Here is a 22540-nt window from a genome sequence, read left to right as displayed (position 1 = left end):
TGTGTACATCTAATAGTAAAACAAAACAAAAATAATTTGCGGATTTTCACAAAAAATTTCGTGGATTTTCAAAATTTTCAAAAATTTAATGAAGATCGAATTTTGATGGAGACAAATAATTGAAATTTAGATCATTCATAAACCTTCCCTGTGGTCACGTGATGTCCCACAAAAAATTTGGGCCCGATCGGTTCAGCCGTTTTGACGTGTATTGGATACAAACAAACAGACAGACAAGCCAAATTTATATATAGATGCAGAGTAAACCTTAGTTCTTCCTATTGAACCTTGGTCAAACTTATTCAAGTTAAACCTTATTTAATAGATGAGCCTACTCTTTAACTTTGTTTGATCCAGTTGGTCCTAATTTGATTCGGTCTGGTTAACATTGTTTGATTCAATTGTTTTTTTTTTTTAACAGTAAAATCCAGATTCACTTTCTCACCCAGTTAAACCTAGTAATAGCTTTCCTCAATCCAAAAAGTTAAATTCCGTTCAACCACATTTATGTCCTTCATTTCCAATTCGGTTAAACCTTTACACTATACACTGTACAGGTTAAGAATGGAAGATTATGTAGTATTGGGAAGAATAGGAGAAGGAGCTCACGGAATAGTCATGAAGGTATAGAATAATACAACAAATCTTCACTGAAGGATTTGAGACTTTGAACAAACTCCGATTATCTAATCCCTATATCTTTGCAACACAGTGTCGTAGACCCTAGAATTACAAACTAATAATTGAGATATCAAAGGTTTACACCATCAGATTGCAAAGACATAAGCATTAGAATATTTAAGTTTGTAAACGGAAAGCATTTTTAACAGTTTCTTTTAATATTTTCTATCGCGTATATTTCTTTATTACTTTATCGATAGGGTCGTAGAAAATTGAGCGGAGAAGTAGTTGCTCTGAAGAAGGTTGCCCTCAAGAGGCTGGAGGATGGTATATCCGAGGCCACTATACGGGAGATTAAAGCACTCCAGGAACTGGAAAGCGTGCATGTTGTTAAGTAAGTATGAATGATCAAGTTTGTCAGGTTGCGTTTGAGAAATTAAAAACATTTTTGTTCTCCTCCATTGATCATCAATAAGAGGAGTTATGATCAAAAACATGTAAGACTTCAATCATACTTTAGTTTTATTGTGATGAATATATTTTATTGTATGTATTAATTTCAAATTATCTAATCTGTCTGATTGTATCTAGATTGTTCGACGTATTTCCCCAGGGTATGGGATTCGTCCTGGTTTTTGAGTTCATGGTTACAGATTTATCCGAGATGATACGGGATGCAACAAATCCTCTCACAACTCCACAGGAATAAATATTTAAAATAAAAGTTATCTTTTTCTCCCTCTTCTTTTCAGTTTCAGCTTCAAACAAAAATATCTTTAAAAGTTAAAAACATAAATACTTTTGACGGGACCACAGAAAATTTGCGTATAATATACCACATTAAAAATCTGACCGTTGAAAAACAAAGATAGTTTTTACTGTAAAGGGGATGTTTACCAAAAAAGGGTATAAAATGAATTTGAATCGTCCGGTATTTTGCTTTCCAAAAAAAAACTTTGCCTGTGCTGCTCACACAGCCTGTAGCATATTGGAGTCTGTAGATGAGAGATTATATATCAAATTCTCTTAACAAAAAAAAAATAGTAAATGGACAAGAAACAAGAAAACAACTGAATTGTTTAAAAGTTCTCATTTGTCAAATAAAGATATAATAAAAAGAACAGAATTATAAATATGTTATTTGACAGATAAAAAGCTATATGCAGATGTTGCTACGGGGAGTAGCATATTTACACGGGAAGAATGTGATGCATAGAGACATGAAACCAGCAAACCTTCTCATCAGCAGAGAAGGAAGGTTGAAGATTGCAGACTTTGGACTTAGTCGTGTACATACCAACGAGGATGGGAGACAGTACAGTCACCAGGTAAACAAACAAACAAACAAACAAACAAACACAACCAAACTGAAAAACATATGCCCAATTTGGCGAACAAATACCCAACCACACCGTAATCTCGTAAATTTGATTGGAGGGATAGAAAATAATAACTACTCAAAGGTACTGTAGACATAATTTCAAGTGAACCTCCACTTATAGAGCGGCTCTCCCATTCATAATGATAACCTTAAATTCTTTATCTAAGCCACAATTTGGAAGATATGGTTGTTTTTCCATAGTAATAAGAGTTGAATTTTGTCATTTAAATTCATTGTAACTACTGCAAAAAAGTTTGAAAGTAACTTTTATAAAGAAACCACAATAAGAAATTATCCATTTTCAGACAGGAAAACGAGGCTATTTTCAACATTTGGATATTTAAATTTAGTTTAAAGTCCCTTTAGAACTGTTGCAATCTCTTTAAAGATGTGGATTGTGCATACTGGTACAGATGTTCTTGAAACTAAGTCCTGCACAAAACTAATAAGAACTTACGTCAGGTTGCTACTAGATGGTACCGAGCCCCTGAACTACTATATGGAGCTAGGAAATATACTGAAGGAGTAGATCTATGGGCTGTTGGTTGCATATTCGGAGAACTTCTCAACAACTCTCCGCTCTTCCCGGGAGAAAATGACATTGATCAACTTGGAATAGTAATCCGGAAACTTGGTACCCCGTCCGAGGTAATTTTTTTTTCAATGCGCAAGACAATGTAAAAAAAGCAAAATAATTGTCATCTCTTTCAGTGAACTATATACACAAATATATAAATGTGATCGAAAAACCTAAATACGAGATTTTTTGTCTTCAGGAAAGCTGGCCTGGTATAACACAGTTACCAGACTATAGTAAAATAACGTTCCCGGATACAGCTGGAGTATCCTATCTGGAGATGGTACCAGAGGTAGGTTAAATATATTCCCAAATACAGCTGGAGAATCCTATATAGAGATGGTACCAAAAGTAGGTTAAATATATTCCCAGATACAACTGGAGTATCCTATCTGGAGATGGTACCAGAGGTAGGTTCAGAGTAAATATATTCCCGGATACTGCTGGAGATGGTACCAGAGGTAGGTTCAGAGTATATATATACCCAGATACAGCTGAAGTATCCTATCTGGAGATGGTGCCAGAGGTAGGCTCAGAGTAAATATATTCCCAGATACAGCTGGAGTATCCTATCTAGAGATGGTAACAGAGGTAGGTTAGGAGTAAATATATTCCCAGATACAGCTGGAGTATCCTATCTGGAGATGGTACCAGAGGTATGTTCAGAGTGAATATATTACCGGATACAGCTGGAGTATCCTATCTAGAGATGGTAACAGAGGTAGGTTAAGAGTAAATATATTCCCAGATACTGCTGGAGTATCCTATCTAGAGATGGTAACAGAGGTAGGTTCAGAGTAAATATATTCCCAGATACAGCTGGAGTATCCTATCTAGAGATGGTACCAGAGGTAGGTTCTGAGTAAATATATTCCCAGATACGGCTGGAGTATCCTATCTAGAGATGGTACCGGAGCTAGGTTCAGATACAACTGGAGTATCCTTTGAAACTCTTTTTTGTAAGTTCAGAGAGAAAAAACATTGAACTCGCACATTAACTCTAAGGAATCTATATTTATTTATCAAAACATCTATCTTAGGCGAATCCAATTGAAGTAGATTATCTAAGTCAATTCATAGTTTACGACAGTGATAAACGGTTAAGCGCAAAAGGTAAAAATAACATTATCATTTTTTAAAAATGTTGAGGATTAATATTATTAATGAATGTTTTTAGAGGCTCTGGAACATGAATATTTTTACACTCTACCCTTCCCAGCAAAACTGAAGTAAGTCTTTTTTTTTCACCATTAAAGGGACTGTGAGCGGATGTTTTAGTGATCTTCCAAACAAATATGACAATCCCCGATTAACAACGGTACCCTTAAAACCTTCATTGGGTCAATAATATAGAAGATATACTCGAGTCTGAAAACTATTTGATTCTGTTAATTTCGCCAAAACTACTTATCAAGGAAAAAATGCGCAAGTCACTTTTGTAGAGAAACCACGAATGAAAATGCTCAGTTTGTAAAAACCGAAAACATGAATATCTGATTCAGACCTGATCAGACAAAGCTTTTATGGGTACAGCTGTGAATCAGACATTGCCATCTTGAAATAACCTTTACAGTCTATAATTTTTTTTAAAGCATTAAAAAATTTAACCTAATTTAAAGATAGCATGGAGAAAATGTAGGGAAATTAAATTAACAATTTTTAGAGATATGCCAACCCCTGGTGAAAAGAAACTTGGTTTAAGGAGTAAAGAAATAGAGGTTGATGTTTCATTCAGAGATCATTTCAAGCATCTATATATTTAATCATATGATTATATTTCATAAAAATATAATTTCCGGAAACAAGCATTTTAAAATTGTTTTGTTTATATCGAAGTTCAAAACGATTATTTAAAATTTAATCCAAGATTTAGCAATTACAAGTCTAAAAAGGTATTTTTACAAACTGCATGCCCCCCCCCCCTTTACAAAAAAAGTCTTTACACTTCTATTAAAATAATTGATGGCCCTAGCTATGAAGATATTGCGTAAAAACGAGGAATATAAAATAATCATTCCCAAAAGACATTTGTTTTGTGTTATCTCTAGAGCATTAAAGTTAAAAATTTCAATTGCATAATGCATATGGCGAGAAAATTAAACAGATTTGTGTTTATAATTGTGATTTATCTTTTAGTAATTTCTGTAATTTTTAAAACTAATTGAAAAAATATATTTTTGTACATTTTTAAATGTTGAAGGTTATGTTAGTTTTAGTTAGAAGAATAATAAATCTGTGTGAGTATTGTATACATAAATGTTTGTATTGAACATATCGTTAAAATAACTTAACTTTTTGTTACTATTAGAGCAAGAATGGGGGAAGGGGAGGGAATATAGGAGGGGGAAGAACTTGTCATGGAGAGAAAATATAAGAAAAAATTTCGGAGTAATTTTGATTTTGAAGTATTTCGCACCTTTCTTGTGCATTTTTAAAAAAGCAGAACATTTCTAGTTCTTAGGAAAATTGGAAATAATCTGGTCTGTGCTGCTTCACATCAGCTACGTAGGCCGAATGAATTGCTTTTTATGCATTGCTGGTAAAAAAAAACCCATGAACCCTGAGTTCATAGAATACGTAACGTTTAGTCATTATCTGTATACTTAAAGGGAGTGACCAGCTATGTAAGGTAGTGTAACTGAGTATGCAGTGTTGTGGAAAACTTCTTTCGAATTCATTTGAGACATATTAAACTTTTTAAAAATCTGTAAATCCTGAGTTTGAGCGCAAATTCGACGTTCAAAACTACTACTTTGGGGGTGGATACGTTTTCAGAATTAGTTTTATCAAATTATTGAATAACGACGACATAAAATGTAAAAAAACGTTCTACAATAAACTACAGACGTCATGTATGGGACCATGTTGAGAAAATAAAATTAATCTCATCATCGAAAATAAGTAATCTTGTTCAAGTATTAGTTTCTATTTTCACATTATTCCGGTTTCTCATTATTCACAAAGATTTTCGCAGATTTTCTAGAATTATTATTGAAAAGACGACATTTGAAGAAATTGAAGAAATCTGCGAATAAATCGAAATAATCGATTTTAGCATTGATTTTTTGACGAATATGTTCCTCACCATTTTTACTTTATTTTTCGTTGTCGTCATTTAGTATAACTAGCCTTCTTCTAAATTCTTCTAAATATAACATCTTCTAAATTAATTGTGAACATGTTCTCTTTGTGTACATCGTAAAACAAAACAAAAATAATTCGCGGATTTTCACAAAAAATTTCGTGGATTTTCAAAATTTTAAAAAATTTAATGAAGATCGAATTTTGATGGAGACAAATATTTAAAATTTCAATCATTCATAAACCTTCCCTGGGGTCCCTAGATGTCCCACAAAAAATTTGGGCCCGATCGGTTCAGCCGTTTTGACGTTTATTGGATACAAACAGACAGACAGACAAACAAACAAACAAACAGACAGACAAGCCAAATTTATATATAGATATAACTACGATTGGTTGGTACTTTATACCATATCCTTAGACTTGAACTTCATCATTGTGTTCTTCTACGGTTTCCTATCAGTTAGGTACATTGGTTCCCGTGCTGGTTTAATATAACTGCAATTGGTTGGTACTGTATACCATATCCTTAGACCTGAACTTCATCATTGTGTTCTTCTACGGTTTCCTATCAGTTAGGTACATTGGTTCCTGTGAAACCTTGGAATATAATGACGACTTTTAAACAAAAAGATCTGATCAGCAAGTTACTCAGAAATCGTTAACCATACAAGAACCCAATTATACCAATAAGATAATTTTAAAATAAATTTAAAAATTATTTGCTGAACATCTTAGTTTTCAAGATTTTTTTTCTGTCTTTTAAGTCATGTTTCTATACCCCTTCATCATGTAACATATATATATATATTACATATACCCAGTTTGTTGACCAGTTGCATAAGCTTCTCAATTTGTTAATTTTAACAATTTTATAAATCATCGAGTTGTAAACTGAAAAATGTGAAAAATGTGAAAAATTTGAAAAATCTCCGAAATTCTTTAATCCTTAAAACTGTTTCATTTTCCCATAATCAGGATACTTCAATTTTAGAACGAAAATCTTGGGCCCCAATGGGCTAAGCATCCTGATACAGGGGGGGGGGGCTAAGCCCCCATAGCCCCCCCTGCTGGCACTCTAGTTTATCTGATTGATGATGTTGAAAAGATCGTCGTTTTTTAAGCCTGAACAGTTTTTTTTTAAATTCGGACTTCATGGTTTATGTAAGCAGAAATCCGCAAGTCTCTTTTAAAGATAAAACCACAGTTGAAAATAATAAAATTTCAAAAACGAGAAACATGGATACCTCATTCATTTCTCATCAAACCAAGGTTGAAAGGGTACTGTTGAGAATCAGAAATATCGCTCAATATATGGAGGTTCATTTGAAAATATTTACAATTGCTTTAAGAAGATTTAATCCTTGTAGAAACCCCTAGGACAAAAGTTCAACTAATATTTCAATGAACAACCTTTATTCGATCCGATTAATTGTAAAAGCAGAATATCGGAAATTCTGAAAACCCAACCATTTTTGTAAACAAATCAAAGTTCTAACCAAACTCTAGTTTTTTACCTAACATGTATTGTATATTTTTCTAGATAAATTGTATATTTGGAATATAAGAATAGTATTGTAATGACCTAGGGTGTAACCTAAAAGTGAAACTGAAAGTGAGACAGAAGAAATTAATTATCATCTTCTAGACTTCAGTTTAACCCGACAAGTTCATTTCCTGTCCCGTGAGTGTGGAATTGTCTGTGTGTCTGTTTGTTCCGCCGAGCCGTCTCCTACACGCTCTAAGGAGAATACTAATGAAAGCTTTTATCAGTTTATCTCCTATACTCCTAGAAGGAGGGTTAACCTATATATCAGTTTATCTCTTATACTCCTAGAAGGAGGGTAAACCTATATATCAGTTTATCTCCTATACTCAACCTATTTATCAGTTTATCTCCTATTCTCCTAGAAGGAGGGTTAACCTATATATATCAGATTATCTTCTATACTCCTAGAAGGAGGGTTAACCTATATATCAGTTTATCTCCTATACTCCTAGAAGGAGGGTTAACCTATTTATTAGTTTATCTTCTATACTCCTAGAAGGAGGGTTAACCTATACATCAGTTTATCTCTTATACTCCTAGAAGGAGGGTTAACCTATATATCAGTTTATCTCCTATACTCCTAGAAGGAGGGTTAACCTATATATCAGTTTGTCTCTTATACTCCTAAAAGGAGGGTTAACCTATATATCAGTTTATCTCTTATACTCCTAAAAGGAGGGTTAACCTATATATCAGATTATCTCTTATACTCCAAGAGGGATGGTTAACTTATATATAATTTTTTCTCCTATACTCCTAGAAGGAGGCGGAGTTATTTCAATAATTTTTTTTAATTTCCTAAATGTTATGTTTAAATTTGAATAAAACACGGGTTGTCTGAATTGCAAGAAAATGCACTTGTGTTCTTTAATAAAATCTGTGGAATAATGCAGAGAGAATGGTTAACTGCGGACCCACAGTTAGTTTCAGTTCGGAGAATAATTCGCATCCGTTTACTTCTACATAGAAACATATATATATGTGTGAAGACAAGATCAGAGATTAAGCAGATTAGTTGGATCTACAGTGATTCGAGTTGGGACTAAAAACAAAACAAAAATAAATCTTCAAAATGAAAATTCTAGGAACATAACTTTAAAAAAACAATATATTTTTACAATTTAGAAACGACCTTTCATTCTTTTATGCAGCATTCGTCATAGTCCTTAGCCATTTATCTTTAATTTGCAACTATTGCTGGGATTTCCTAATTGAAACTTGTTTTTTAGTATCGTTTTCTAATCAAGCAAGGTAAAAAAATTTCATTAATTTGTACTTCAGTTTTTTTCCCACTCAATTTATGTTGGTATTAAAAACGATATAAAGTCGCCCTTTTAGTTTTCATGTTCATGAAGACTCCAGGTTTGATTTAGAGTTGTGGTTTACAGTATTGATCCTGGTTCTGGTTCTCCAGAGTAAAACTAGAGCACAGGTTGATGAGGCAGACTTTGACTATTCACAGGCAGACTTTGAGCAGGGTTCAGGACAGGAGCTGACAGGAGGTTCAGAAAATGACCTTATAGGATCAGGAGATAATCTGATAACAGGGTCAGGAGAAGAGGAGGATTTAAGGTAAAGAAATAAATTCAGTTCAGGACATTTCGCGCCTCTTTTATATTAATAATTTTGGCTGTGAACCGTTGCTCTTCAAGCTGCCAATTTCCTTTGCAAATTGTATATCGGGGATTTTTAGGTTTAACTTTGACCATTTTCACAAATCTTTAAAGTTTAACAATTTTTCCGGACAAAAATGTTCATCTTTAACTCTGCATGCATGAACCTTCCCTAGGGTCAGTGAGTTGCCACCAACAAATTTGGGCCTTATCGGCTCATCCGTTTGAACTTTTTATTGGATACAAACAAGCAAAGTATATAGATAGATTGCGAAGTTAAAATGTGTTTTAATGATTTTTCATTTAGATATTTAGTCTCCGATATGGAAAGAGAAATGCTTGAAAATGAATCCAGAGAGAATGAAGATGATGAAAGTTTTGAAGAAGAAGATTCTGATGAAGATGATGATTCAGATGAAGAAGAAGAAGAAGAAGAAGAAAAGAAGGAATGCGACAATAAGTTATTTGGCTGCTGTCCTAACTCAGAGCTTCCAGCTCACGGTCCTAAAGGAGAAGGATGTTGTCTACTATCAGAGTTTGGATGTTGTCCTGACAATCTTCGTCCTGCAGAGGGACCAGAGATGAAGGGATGTGATTGTGAAAGCTCTGAGTTTGGATGTTGTCCAGATAACAAGACAACCCAGAGAGGACCTGGAGGAGAGGGGTGTGGATGTGTACACTCGGAACACGGTTGTTGTCAGGTAGGCAATAGTTTTAGTTAATGTAAATACATGAGGGGCGTATAAGATTCACAAACTTTTAAATATTTAGGATCAGCATACCGAGGCCCTTGGACCTAACCATGAGGGATGCCCTTGTTTTACATTTGACTATGGATGCTGTGAGGATGGTTTAACTATAGCTAAAGGACCAAACAAGGACGAGTGCTCTGGTTGCCAGAGTTCACAGTTTGGATGTTGTGAGGATGGGTTTACTTCAGCTCAGGGAGAAAACATGGAAGGTTGGATGATTTGAATTATTAAAAATAAAAACCATATTTTTCTCTCTACTCTTGAAAGTTTTTTGTTAATATAATTGCAAATGAAACCCTTTCTTTTTGTTGTTTGCATTTCTTAAATTTTTAATTTAAATTCAATCAGCAATGACAAATAAGCCAATTGTACACTGTACAGGATGCGGATGTGCCGGAAGTGAGTACGGTTGCTGTCCGGATGGTTTAACGAAAGCTACTGGATTAGAGTTTGAAGGATGTCAAACTAAACCTGGAGAGGCTTGCAACATTAAACAGGAGAAAGGTTTGAACTCAATAAGAATATCATGTAAAACCTCTGGATCAAAATCCATCCAAGGACAAGAAAAGGTTAAAAACTTATATTTGATTTATTGTTCTCATTTTTTAACTACTATACTTTAAGCACCCCATTTTCTAATAACAAATTTAGCATTTGAATGTCTCTCTTCAAGTTGTCATTTGTTTCCATAAACCTTCCCTTGGATCATGTTAGTTGCCACAAAAAACGGGGTACGATGGGTTCAGCCGTTTTAACATTCATTGGATACAGACAAACAAGCCAAAAACCTAATGATTAACACCTAATTTTTTCCCTTGACCATCTTTCTATATCAGGCAAATGCGAGGACTTCAGTGTCCGCTGGTATTTTGATCTGAAGGAGGGTCGGTGCTCGAGGTTCTGGTATGGAGGCTGTGAGGGTAATATTAACAGGTTCAATGAGGCCGAGGAGTGCGAGGAAACATGTGTAAATCCCCCAGGATCCGGCAGATGCTATCTACCCAAGTAAGTAAACCTCAATAATGCAGAGGATGCTGGAAAAACAAACAAGATTATTATCAATCTAAATCCCAAGACATCTTTGCAGAAACTATACTTTACATTTTGCAAACAAAAAAATCGCTAATATTCAACAAAAAATCGCTAAATTTGCTGACTGCCAAGTAAACAATTTTTTAAAGTGCAGGGGTGGCTTATGATATTTTCCAGGGGGGAATTAATTAAGTTATTGTACATGAAGCGCACCTGGATTTTTTTAAAAGGAAATTTGGTCAATTTTGGGGGGTGGAAGGTGGAAAATGTGTGAGCAATGTAAACAAGGTTGGGATTTTTATAAATTATCTTTATTAAAAGTGAATAAGTGGTGCCACAGAAAAAAAAATCTAATTTAAAGGGCTAGAAGGTGCCTGGTCTCTCTTCTCGCGCTATTAATTTTTCCGGGGGGGGGGGAGGAGGACGTCCCCCCAGTTTTCCAGGGAGGCAGAGGTCCCCCCAATTTTCCAGAGAGGGGACGTCCCAACCCTTAAGCCGCCTCTGGTATAATAGATAACTATATTTATTTAGAATAAAAGGAATTTGTGATGGGGATTACGAAAGGTTCTACTATGATCACACTTACAAACAGTGCGTCAGTTTTAACTACGGAGGCTGTCTAGGGAATGCAAATAGATTCAGCACTAAACTAGAGTGTGAGCAAGCATGTGTTAAATCTGAGAACCTAGGTAATAAAGAGATATTTTCTTAAAATTCCAAGTGATCCTCAATACAAAGATGACAATGTCCGATTAACAACGGTACTCTTGAAAACGTTGTCTTATCAATAATGTGGATAACATTGAAAGCTAATTCATACTTGATCAGATTAAGCTTTCAAGATACATTGCTATTTTTTAATGGAGAATCATTTGCCATTACGCTTAGATTTTCTTTGAATAAAATTAGCATTATTTTAATCTTCAGCTATCTGTGAGCAGCCCCAAGAGCCTGGTCCGTGTCTAGGAAACTTTTCTCGCTGGTTCTATGATGAGAAAACCGGAGAATGTGAAACCTTCTCCTACGGAGGTTGTCATGGAAACCAGAATAGGTTTATGACCAAGGAGGAGTGTGATAACTCTTGTATGCATAAGAAGGTAGTTTTGCAGACTGCAACTATATGCAAACAGGAGATTGAGACTGGAAGCTGTACTGAGTCTCATCCGAGATGGGGATTTAATGAACAACTTAGAACTTGTGTCCCGTTCTACTACAGTGGTTGTGACGGGAACTCTAACAGTTTTGAAACTCAAGAGGAGTGTGAGAGTAGGTGTCCCAGTGCTTTCCCTCCAGAGCTGGAGGTTGTCAGTAAGATCCTAAATGTTGAAGAGGGTTCAGAGGCTGTCCTCGAGATCACAGTGGAGGGAAATCCATTCCCTGAAATCAGCTGGGAGAAGGATTCAGAACTTATTGAGATCTCAGAGAAATATAAACTAAGAGAGGATAGGTGAGTACTGAGTACGAGAAATGTGTATATCGAGTTCTGATCCTAAACAGAATGCAATTTTCAATCCTCGTCTAAATATCTCAATGACTTTGAATTGAATCTTTGCCACAGACTCTGTTAGATTAACTTATTTAAGTTTTAAATGTTTAAGGTTTACCCTATTAGTATGCAAAGATATAAGGAATATAGAATTTTAGTTTGTGGTAATGACTCAATTCCTTTTATCTATATATATATATATATATATGTAAAAAAGTATTGCATATTATAAAAATTTGCATTGTTTACTAAGCAGCCCATATGAAAGAAGTTTGAGGCTTTTCAAAAAATAATATAATTGTTTCTTTTCTGGTCTAAAATTCTAACTTCTATTATTTAGGTCCCTGATCCTGGTCCATGTTACAATGGCTGATGCTGGATCCTGGACTGTGATTGCAGATAATGGATTAGGGAAGGTTGCAAGACGACAAATATCTCTCTCTGTGTATCCAAGTCAGATACCTATCCAGGTATACAGGTTTACTCAGATGTCGAAACTTTTGTGTAAACCATAATATTTCTTAAATTTATCTTAATACATTGTGGGCACTTTTAAATTTGAGGATCAATGCTTGATCCCTCAGTTAAAGTTATCTCTGAAGATATGTCCAATACGGGATATCGCAGAGAGATTTAATTTATCTGCAGATCTTCACAAGATAAAGATCAATACTTGATCCCAAAAAAAAGCTTTAACTAAAAACTAAAATAAGAACTCCTTGAAAAAGAAACAATGACTTTTTAATTTATAGTGAATCCCAGATATATGAATATATAGCAAGAGTTTTTTATAATATCGTATTACATATTTACGATCAAATGCCGCGGGAAAATGAGTTTAATATTAATATATCAATTGCATTCATATTTCAGGGCTGTTTATTTACCTTGAATTAAAAATAAAAAGAATTTTCTTTAGAATTATAAAATAACATATGACGGTCTATGTATTCATATATCTGGGATTCACTGTAGGAAATAAGAACTAAATTCTAAGATATAAAATCCTAGGTTGAGATCCCCCTGGAGAATACAACCTTCCCAACCGGGACGAATATCCGGCTAGAGTGCAGAGTACAAGGATTTCCAATCCCAACCCTAACCTGGCTAAAGAACAATGCTAAATTACCCAAATCTAAAAGAATTTATGTCGAAGATGAAAGATTTCTCGTCATAAATCGAGCTTCCCCAATAGGTAAAAATATTGATTTATATATTATTTACAAGTTGTGTTAAAAATCTGATTTGGAACTAGGAAGGGTTAAAATAAAATGTCTATGTTATAAACATTCAAAGTTCAGTTTAATTGTTGAGTGATAGATCACAATCACAGGTTAAAAGAATGAACGATGGATGATGAATGAAGATTATTTATATTCAAAATGGGTATCTAAATTTTATCAATTATTTTTGTTTATAAAGGATACCACCTAAATTTTACGTTTGCTCAAGAATCCCAAGGGAGACCTGGGATGTTCGGGAATGGGGTAATTACCCCCAATAAATAAATAAATAAAATGGTCAACCATCATCCCATGGGAGTCAGGGTTAAGCTCTCATCAAACCGTACCACCATATTGGTTGGCAAGGCCCCCCTTTAAGTACGCCTATGGATACTCAATATCTAAATGTATCATTTATTTTTCTATAATGAATACTTAGTATCTTTTTGTTATCATTTGTTTATCTAAAATGGATACCCAGTATCTAAATGTATTCTAAATGTAATCTATTTAAAATGTTCAAAAGAACTTTGCATGCAAACTGTTCTAAATTTGCAAGTTGTAATCGTGAATGGAATTAATTCTCAGTTTCAGAGAATTATCCTGCAGGAATTATATAAAACACATGTTGACAAAAAAACCTTGAATCTCTTTTACCATGACACTTCAGATTCACATTTTTGTCCAAACCCTTAAAATTTGCAGTTTCTGATTTTTTACTTTCATACAAATAATAATATTTCAGATGGTGGGCTTTATATCTGCAGAGCTAGGAATGAAAAGATGCAGAACCAAGCAGTTGTTGATATAACCGTACTCCAGGGTAAGGTTCCAATACAGTGCCAGGACCAACCAAAACTTGCAAACTGCGCGCTCATAGTGCGAGCCAAGTACTGTGCGAGGAATGAAAACTTTGCTAGGATATGCTGCCAGTCCTGTGTTAACTCCGGTCAGATCGCTGGACCTCCGGCTTAAACCTTATTATCGCTGGACCACCCGCTTCAACGCTTCAACCTTACTCCGTTCAAATCGTGGAGCTTCCGTTTAAACCTTGCTTTATGTATGTGACAATGTGACTTTAACATGTACCCTGTCAAGACTTAGTAATAAAAACAATACGTGTGTAAGTTAAAGCGGAATATAAAACTATTCATCTGATCAAGCTCCAAGTTGACTTTTCCAGAAACTTTAGTTCATACCTGTGTTTTTTTGTAATCATATAATTAAAATGTTTAGTTTAACCTACTGCTTAATAAAGATAAACTTCCTACCTCTCAGTTTCTTTATTCTGTCCAGTGCCTCCTCCAGGTTGTTCCCTGAACTGACCAGGGTTCCAAGAATAGGAAGGATGTTTTTCTCCTTTAACTCCGTTCCATCCTGTCTCTCCAATTCCTCTCTGACTGCAGTACACACTTTAACTACCTTTCCACTTTCAACCTAAACAATTGTAGTCAAAACTTTTAAAACAAACTGTTCATTGTTTTGGAACCGTGTTTTTTTTATATCTAGATATGATGTGATATAATTTCATATTTTAAGATAGAATTTCATATTTTAAGATAGAATTTCATAATTTCATATTTTAAGATAGAATTTCATATTTTAAGATAGAATTTAAGCTGTTGGATCGTTTAGTTTAATATTGTACCTTGATATTCTCTGGTTTTCTATCCGGATACTGAGCTGAATACATAGTTGTACATACATCCTCTTCTATTAATTCTGCCAGGAATATGTTCATATGTTCAGCAACACACACCTGAACACATCAAGCATTTTCAAAATATGTTTATATGCTCAGCAACATACACCTAAACATACCAAACATATTCAAAATATGTTCATATGTTCAGCAACAAATACCTAAACAAACCAAACATATTCAAAATATGTTTATATGTTCAGCAACACACACCTAAACACATCAAACATTTTCAAAATATATTTAGGAGTTCCAGTGAAGAAAATGTCATTTTCAACATTAATAATATAATGAAGTATTTTTGATTTTTATTTCACGGGGGGGGGGGGGGGGGAAAAATCCTTCCACAAAGTCATAACATTAATGTCAAATCAGTAAAAAATGATTTAAAAGGTTCTTCATTCTTGTTACTTCTAAGTCATTTTTAACGATAAACAGTGAAAGTATGATAAGGTTAAAATAATTAAAAGATTTCGAACAGAAAATGTCGAGAAAAAACACTTAAAACCTTATTTCATACTGTGGCTGTCAAAAAAGAAAGAAAATATGTTTAATTTCAATATTCCCTCCTTTAGAGTTTAACTAAGTAAAGTTTAAGTTTAAAAGATTGAAAGATTGAATATTGTTAAGTATATGAATACTAGAATAGTAAACAAATCTGTCTCAACAAAGAAGGATGAACTGCCCACAAGATGTTAAATAAATAAACAATAAAAAACTAAATGTTAACACCAGGATAGTGAATGCTTTCAAAACTCACGATTGATCTAAAGGGATTGTAGTCGCTATTTCAAGTGATCCTCTATTTCATATTTATTGAGTGGCATGTCTGATGTACAACGGTACCGAGTACATTTAAACTCTCAGTCTGCGAATGCGAATGACGTCAAATGGGCCAAGATATGACTTGAAAAAAGGCTATGTCCGTCATTCTTTATCAGACAAAGTATAAAAGGGTACCGTTGTGAATGTGAAAAGCCACTCTTCAAATGGAGGGTCACTAGAAATTATTTCTATATACTCTATAAAAGGTGTAAACATTGTGTAAACATAGAATGAAGGAAATGATGGATATTATTAAGCTTACTGTCTCATTGGAAACAAATATAAAAAATTTTACCACATTTTAAAAAACAAAAAACACTAGACTGGGGGCAAAAAAAATTCCATCCATTTCTGAAAACCACCTCTAAATAACTAAACTATACTCATGATAAAAGTCTTGTATGGCACCTGTTTTTTTTGGCAAATCTTTTTAATCATAAAATGCGATATCCAGCGAAAAGAGTATTAGTATAAAATTGTAAACTTTTATATTGTTTAATGTGATTTTGGTTTAAACATTTATAAATGATGAATATAATTGGAAAGCTTAAGACAAGTTTATAAGTGATCAATCTAAATTAAATCGCACTGAAGGAAAGACAGAAGCAAGCAATAACCATCATTCCGTAGAAGTGAGGGGATGGGCGCGAAGGATATACACTATTCACTATACAGAAAAATTATCAAGCAGTTTAAAACAAAACTCAGTACTTCATTTTAAAGCATATAAACTATCAATAATAATGAAGGTCAATCCTTCAATCTAAGATATCAGACTTGAGCTACCGTTCGTTTAAATAACATAAAGCCCTAATGATATCTTTGTTGGGTGAACTTTCTTGGTTTCAATATTCATGAACTGAACTTTACTCTGAAAATATCGAAACCAAGGAATATATAACAAGTTTCAACCATATCTTTTATTACATAAAACTGTACAATAGTTTCTTAGAGGAGTTTAAACTGGAACAGTTCTATTTAGGTCGAGTTTTGTTTTTATTCCTCACTGAAACTGCATGCAGTACACTTTTCGTGTAAACCAAGAGATAGGTATTCTTGCTATATTCCTTGATCACGATAAAGTTAGGAGATTATCGACATTCTAAAGAATAGTCACGATCTTAATAAATATCTTAAACCGCATAAAAAATCCATTGAAATAAAAACATATCTGACCTGTTCAACGAATTTATCAATGTTCTTCATGAAATGTTGAATATTATGATCTACAAGGAGGTTAAGGTTGATCCTCTGTCTCCTGGCGAGTAAGAACGCGTCCTGGAACCTTGAAGAGTTAAGCAGGTTCTGAACCAGGAGAACGGTCAAGGATCGGGGTTGGATACTTTCAAGGTTTCCTCGTGGCATCTGGAGAACCGTTCTGAATACATAAACATTTTCAGCATTTTTATTTTAAAAGGACTGCTAGCGTAATTTTAGTGACTTTCCATGCAAATATGGCAATGCCCGATTCACAACAGTACCCTTGTCTGATCAAGTATTTGTTAGATATAATTTTTTTTCATTTAGAAAGCTAGTTTGTGTTCAGTTTTTTTGTCTACAAAAGTGACTTGCGCATTTCAACTGCAGGAAAGCATAATGGAATTATCAAAATTAAACACTTTAAAACCTAGAGGTATCATTATGAATCGGACATTGTCATCTTTCCATGGAGAGTCACTTGAAATTACGTTTACAGTCCCTTTAATCAGGCATCACATCAACACAGAGTATATCTTTTAAAATGTGCGAAAAAGAGAAAGTAAATTCTTTATGTGAAAAGATATTCTGGGCACAGTTAACCAAAAGCAGAAACATTTATAGGATTCCAAATATGTAAAGCAAAGACAAAAAGTGAGGACCGAATAAACCAAGATTTTTTTCTCTTTTAGAAATTCATCAAACTGGTTTTTCTTTAATTCTAATCCTTGTATCAACCGCATTTCATGTTTGAAACGCGTCTAGACGCGATTAAAATTTTTTAAATTCGGCCATAATAATAATTACTTATTCGCAATGGAATTTACCTTGAATGGAAGGGAACTGCAGTGACCAGCCTTGAACCACGTTCAACTCTCCTTGAACCTGCATCCTCCCACTTCAGATTCGAGGTTCCTAGATCCTCCGTAGGAACAGCTATCAATCTTCACACAGAAAAATGTAAATATTTTAATATTAAATTCAGGGCTGAGGGATTGCAGTAGAAAGATTAAAAAATATGAGCAAATATGTCATTTGTTTCAGAAATTCAGCATAATAATTTTTTTTTAACAATTTTAGATAAAACTTGATATCGGTTCAAATTAAGCTGCATTGTATGTATGTGAGACTTTGTGTGTCCTTATGCATGTCAGTTTTTAACTAAAGAGTTTAATTTCAATTTTTCGATTAAAATGATGCAGGTGTGTACTGTGTACAGTACAGTGTACACTGTACACTATATAAGTAAAATAAAAATATTGTTTAATTATTTTTGTTACCTGTGATCCATGGTAGTTGCCAGAAGGAAGTGAGAATGTAAAAACATGGATGTGATGTTACTAGCAATTTCTTTCTCATTCAAGTACAGCTTAAAACTAAAACATTATCAATGAAATCTTGGTAATTTAATACCACCTTATCTTTACATATATTAACATGTTTCAATATCCATTTTCAAGGGCTTTGGAACACCGATCGGCCTTTCGGTTGTCTTTTTTTATACAAAATGTCAAGAAGTTTAAATTTAAAAGCGTAAAAAACGAGAGCCCTAGAGCAAAATCCCCCAGGGTGGGGGTGCGAAACCCCGGAACCCCAAAGCCTGCTAAGGGGTTATCTACACTTCCTCCTCCTTTTTCTGTCCCTTCTCCCTTGTCCATCCTCTAAAATCAATTACCTCTGATGAAGTCCAAGAACTCCGTGTTTGGTTTGGATAAGATGAGAACAAAGTCGAGGAAATTGAAAACTAGGAGTCAAACATCCGTCTGGAGAAAAATGAATATTTACAAATAAAATCATGCATTTCACTATTATCATTTCTAGAAAGCTAGATAGTTGATATCAATTAACGGGTAGGGAAAGAAGAGCCATTGGCATTGGACACGATGCTGATGTTCTTACTTATCTTATCCTAAGACTAGATTTAATTAATGCCGAGACATACATAGTTGAACCGCGTTGACTTATGAACCACTTCTCTTCAGCTTGAACTCGTGAAAAAAGAGAAGCGGCTCAAATTAGTTTCCACGGTTCAAATTTAATAAATCTGGTCTCAAAGTACTAACAGCTATGGTGTGTTTTTTAAAATGTAATATTTACCTTGTAATGTGAGAAGAGTTGAATCCTGAAGGAGAACTACAAGATTAGTGTATCCTCCTGCAACCAGATATATCGAAGATTCAACACCAATTCTTGAACTCTCAACTAGGCGTCCTTCCTCAACCTATCGGAGATGATAATTAATAATATTTTACATCATTATTCATTATATTTTTAAATGTTAAAGAATCCTACCTTAAAAAAGACAAGTGCAGGAGTTGGATGATCAGTGCTTGACACTAAATAGTTTCTAAACCAGATGAAATTACTCAACTCCTCCTTTAACCCCGTTTCTATGGTGTGAATCAATCTATGCCTACTTGTCTTAACTTTATATCCGGTTCCTCCAGCCCCGGATATTCGGACAATCCCAGATTTATCTTCTCCTTCGCTACCGTCACATACAGAGAATATAAATAGTTTGGTAGAGGTGTGCACAGCAATATTGTTGCTGTCATGGCATAATCTTCCCAGGGTCTCATTTTTATCCTTTTCATCCAGGGTTTCAGTATTGTTCTCTCCCAAAGCGGATTCATCTGTAAAGGGAAACATAACATGAAGAATTTGTGAATCAAAATGTAGTTCATATGCGCTCATAGGAGGTGGAATAATAGCTTCTCGCATAGGAGTTACTTTTAAACAGTTTCCATCGATTGATGCTACAAGAGACAGATCTTTTTCGGTTCGTCCTAGACTGGTATCTGTGGCCCAAGAGAAAGTAAGACTGCTGATATATTCTTTTTCTCCGTCAGTAGTTAGGAACTGGAACAGGTTCGGATCCTCCATGTCCCATCTAGGATTCCGAACTTGGTCCAAGGTTAGGGATTGCTTGAGATACCAATGATAGTTTCCGATAGTCCAAAACTGGAGATAGTTATCTGTATCCTTGTGTCCCCAGACCAGTAGGACGGAGCTATCACAGTTCCACTCCAACTCCTTTACATCCATTTCAGTCCGGAGAATAAACTCTCCGTGCTGAAGCCCATTCTTCTCAAAGAACGCAACAAAATGCTTATTATGTTTCCGAACCGTAGTTGCGATCAGGTTTCCGGACGGTTTCCAGGAGAGGGCCTGCTCCAGTCCTGGACACAGCTCACTGGTGCTGAACAGTATGCCACGTCTATCAAAGACCCGGAGTCTCCGAACCGGGTTCTCTCCTGGAGTAACGTAGCTGACAACCAACATCTCTCCGTCTCCTCTCCAGTTTAACCTAACCTTCTGATCATCTGCAGCCGTGAGTTCAGCAGTCTCAATCTTGACAACCCTGGCTTCCTTTCCTTCACTGCCGTGGAACTGAGTTTCCTTCTTTCCCCAACCCGCGTTCACAAACTCACCTTCGCCAAAACCTTCCTAAATCATAAAATTTCAATCAAAAACATTTTTTCTTTTTTTCATTTTTAAAGTTTAAAGTACAAAACATAAGAAAATTGGATCCCTACTTGGTGAATACTGGATTCAGATAATGGAGTATAATCCCTAGTCATGAGAACCTGGTGAATACTGAATTCAGATAATGGAGTATAATCCCTAGTCATGAGATTATTGGATCCTTACCTGGTGAATACTGGATTCAGATAATGGAGTATAATCCCTAGTCATGAGATTATTGGATCCCTACCTGGTGAATACTGGATTCAGATAATGGAGTTTAATCCCTAGTCATGAGAATATTGGATCCCTACCTGGTGAATACTGGATTCAGATAATGGAGTATAATCCCTAGTCATGAGAATATTGGATCCCTACCTGGTGAATACTGGATTCAGATAATGGAGTATAATCCCTAGTCATGAGAATATTGGATCCCTACCTGGTGAATACTGGATTCAGATAATGGAGTATAATCCCTAGTCATGAGATTATTGGATCCCTACCTGGTGAATACTGGATTCAGATAATGGAGTATAATCCCTAGTCATGAGAATATTGGATGCCTACCTGGTGAATACTGGATTCAGATAATGGAGTATAATCCCTAGTCATGAGAATAAGCTTAAGATCTCCAGTAACCAGGGTTATTATCTCTAGGTCCTGGGATAAACTCAGGTGTTCTAAACCAGACTCTACAGCTCCAACCTCCTCTACCTCTCCCAGACTCAGAACTCCGATCTAAAAATATACGAATTTTTTATATCTTATTTATTAATTTTTTTCAAAAAGCTCGAGGACTGCATATATTCACATTTTCAGAGAATTTAAAAAATGGTATATTTCTGAAAATAACAGAAAACCTTCATATTTTAGCGTTTTCCTATTTTTAACTATCCCATGAGAGAGAACATACTGACCTAAAGGGTTTCCCCAAAAGAATGAGACTTTATTGAATATCTTTAACTAATTCAATTTTACACCCTTTACTATACTCTACATGGTCAAAATGAGATAAAACCATGAATTTGAGAAATTAGACGAAGTTAAAAGAGCACAATCGTTCCTTAAGTCTTGCTCTTAGTGGATGGAATCGTGGAGTGAAGCCACAAGTATCTAGGATTTAAGCACCGATACCAACCTGGAGAAGCTCCCCTGTGTTTAGTCCCATTAGGAGACATTGTTGTTCTGGTATAGAACAGAACCCAACACACTTAGATCCTTCCTTTAGATATCCTTCAGAACGTAAGCTAAAAAATATAAATATGAAAAACAAACATTTCTTGTAAAAATCTATGGAATGTTTAGTTTTGATTAAATTCAGTTACTTACTCAGCTGTTAGCTCTGGTTCCTCATCCTTGATCTTCCATATCTTCCCTTCATTCAGGCAGTAAACCTCCCTTTACACAGTAGGTATAGAGTAGCAGTCATACTTTAATGCATTTTTAGTCTAGCTTGAATTAACTTATATTTACAAACCAAAGTATTATCTCAGCCAGTAATAATTCTTAACCTTTAGTTATGTTATCCTAACTTCAGCCATGTTACCCAACTTTGAACCATGTTAACCAACCTTGAGCAATTTTAACCAGCCTTGGGCCATGTTTTCCCACCTTGAACGATGTTACCCAACCTTGAGCCATGTTACCTAACCTTGAACCATGTTAACCAACCTTGAACCATGTTACCCAACATTGAACCATGTTACTCAACCTTGAACAATGTTAACCAACCTTGAACCATGTTACCCAGCCTTGAAACATGTTACCCAACCCTGAAACATGTTATCCAACCTCGAGCAATGTTATCCAACATTGAACCATGTTACCCAACCTTGAGCCATGTTACCCAACCTTGAGCCATGTTACCCAACCTTGAACCATGTTACCCAACATTGAACCATGTTACCCAACCTTGAGCCACGTTACCTAACCTTGAACCATGTTCACCAACTTTGAACCATGAACCAACCTCGAGTCATACAAACCAACCTTGAGCCATATTTCCCAACCTTGAACCCTGTTAACAACCCTGA

The 22540-nt window shown here is 34.9% G+C and overlaps 3 protein-coding genes across 5 annotated transcripts in view; 2 read left to right on the top strand and 1 right to left on the bottom strand.

Annotated features, from left to right (window-relative positions):
- LOC111695303 (putative elongator complex protein 1) overlaps positions 1-22540 on the bottom strand; it is a 30347-nt gene that overhangs the window by 7366 nt on the left and 441 nt on the right. Inside the window, exons 2-12 of one of the 2 annotated variants that reach the window (XM_023464571.1) lie at positions 21837-21905; positions 21646-21754; positions 21075-21245; positions 19332-20486; positions 19137-19260; positions 18715-18802; positions 18320-18415; positions 17867-17983; positions 17019-17220; positions 14964-15074; positions 14587-14752 (exon numbers count right to left, since the gene is read on the bottom strand). In XM_023464571.1, the coding sequence (XP_023320339.1) occupies positions 14587-14752; positions 14964-15074; positions 17019-17220; positions 17867-17983; positions 18320-18415; positions 18715-18802; positions 19137-19260; positions 19332-20486; positions 21075-21245; positions 21646-21754; positions 21837-21905 (2408 nt within the window). Of the gene's footprint in view, positions 1-14586; positions 14753-14963; positions 15075-17018; positions 17221-17866; positions 17984-18319; positions 18416-18714; positions 18803-19136; positions 19261-19331; positions 20487-20818; positions 20865-21074; positions 21246-21645; positions 21755-21836; positions 21906-22540 lie in introns of those variants that run through there. The other variant, XM_023464572.1, reaches the window with a different exon arrangement.
- LOC111695311 (cyclin-dependent kinase 20) lies at positions 292-4719 on the top strand. Of its 2 annotated transcripts, XM_023464583.1 has the most exons (9): positions 292-624; positions 882-1015; positions 1213-1324; positions 1770-1949; positions 2465-2650; positions 2779-2871; positions 3620-3692; positions 3757-3808; positions 4243-4719. In XM_023464583.1, the coding sequence occupies exons 1-9, from the start codon at positions 508-510 to the stop codon at positions 4340-4342; spliced, it is 1047 nt and encodes a 348-aa protein (XP_023320351.1). In that variant the 5' UTR covers positions 292-507; the 3' UTR covers positions 4343-4719. The 2 variants fall into 2 exon arrangements, with proteins under 2 accessions (XP_023320351.1, XP_023320352.1); XM_023464584.1 differs by lacking the exon at positions 3620-3692 and having other exon boundaries at positions 293-624; positions 4243-4332.
- Positions 8085-14585, top strand: LOC111695306 (papilin). The gene is made up of 11 exons (XM_023464575.1): positions 8085-8294; positions 8598-8781; positions 9130-9523; positions 9594-9783; positions 9956-10078; positions 10411-10579; positions 11138-11295; positions 11534-12053; positions 12433-12562; positions 13104-13287; positions 14061-14585. Exons 1-11 carry the CDS (start codon positions 8282-8284, stop codon positions 14288-14290), a joined length of 2295 nt encoding a protein of 764 aa, XP_023320343.1. The 5' UTR covers positions 8085-8281; the 3' UTR covers positions 14291-14585.

Source organism: Eurytemora carolleeae, unplaced genomic scaffold (genome assembly GCF_000591075.1).
Source record: "Eurytemora carolleeae unplaced genomic scaffold, Eaff_2.0 scaffold95, whole genome shotgun sequence".
Lineage (NCBI taxonomy): Eukaryota > Metazoa > Arthropoda > Copepoda > Calanoida > Temoridae > Eurytemora > Eurytemora carolleeae.
This window is presented reverse-complemented; position numbering and strand designations above follow the sequence as displayed.

Bases quoted from the DNA above. Each gene is read 5' to 3' on its own strand.
- LOC111695311 (XM_023464583.1), top strand. From the start codon at position 508: ATGTCCTTCATTTCCAATTCGGTTAAACCTTTACACTATACACTGTAC. The intron at 625-881 runs GTATAGAATAAT...CTTTATCGATAG, and splicing joins CTCACGGAATAGTCATGAAG to GGTCGTAGAAAATTGAGCGG. The intron at 1,325-1,769 runs GAATAAATATTT...GTTATTTGACAG, and splicing joins ATCCTCTCACAACTCCACAG to ATAAAAAGCTATATGCAGAT.
- LOC111695306 (XM_023464575.1), top strand. The intron at 12,054-12,432 runs GTGAGTACTGAG...TCTATTATTTAG, and splicing joins TATAAACTAAGAGAGGATAG to GTCCCTGATCCTGGTCCATG. The intron at 13,288-14,060 runs GTAAAAATATTG...ATAATATTTCAG, and splicing joins AAATCGAGCTTCCCCAATAG to ATGGTGGGCTTTATATCTGC.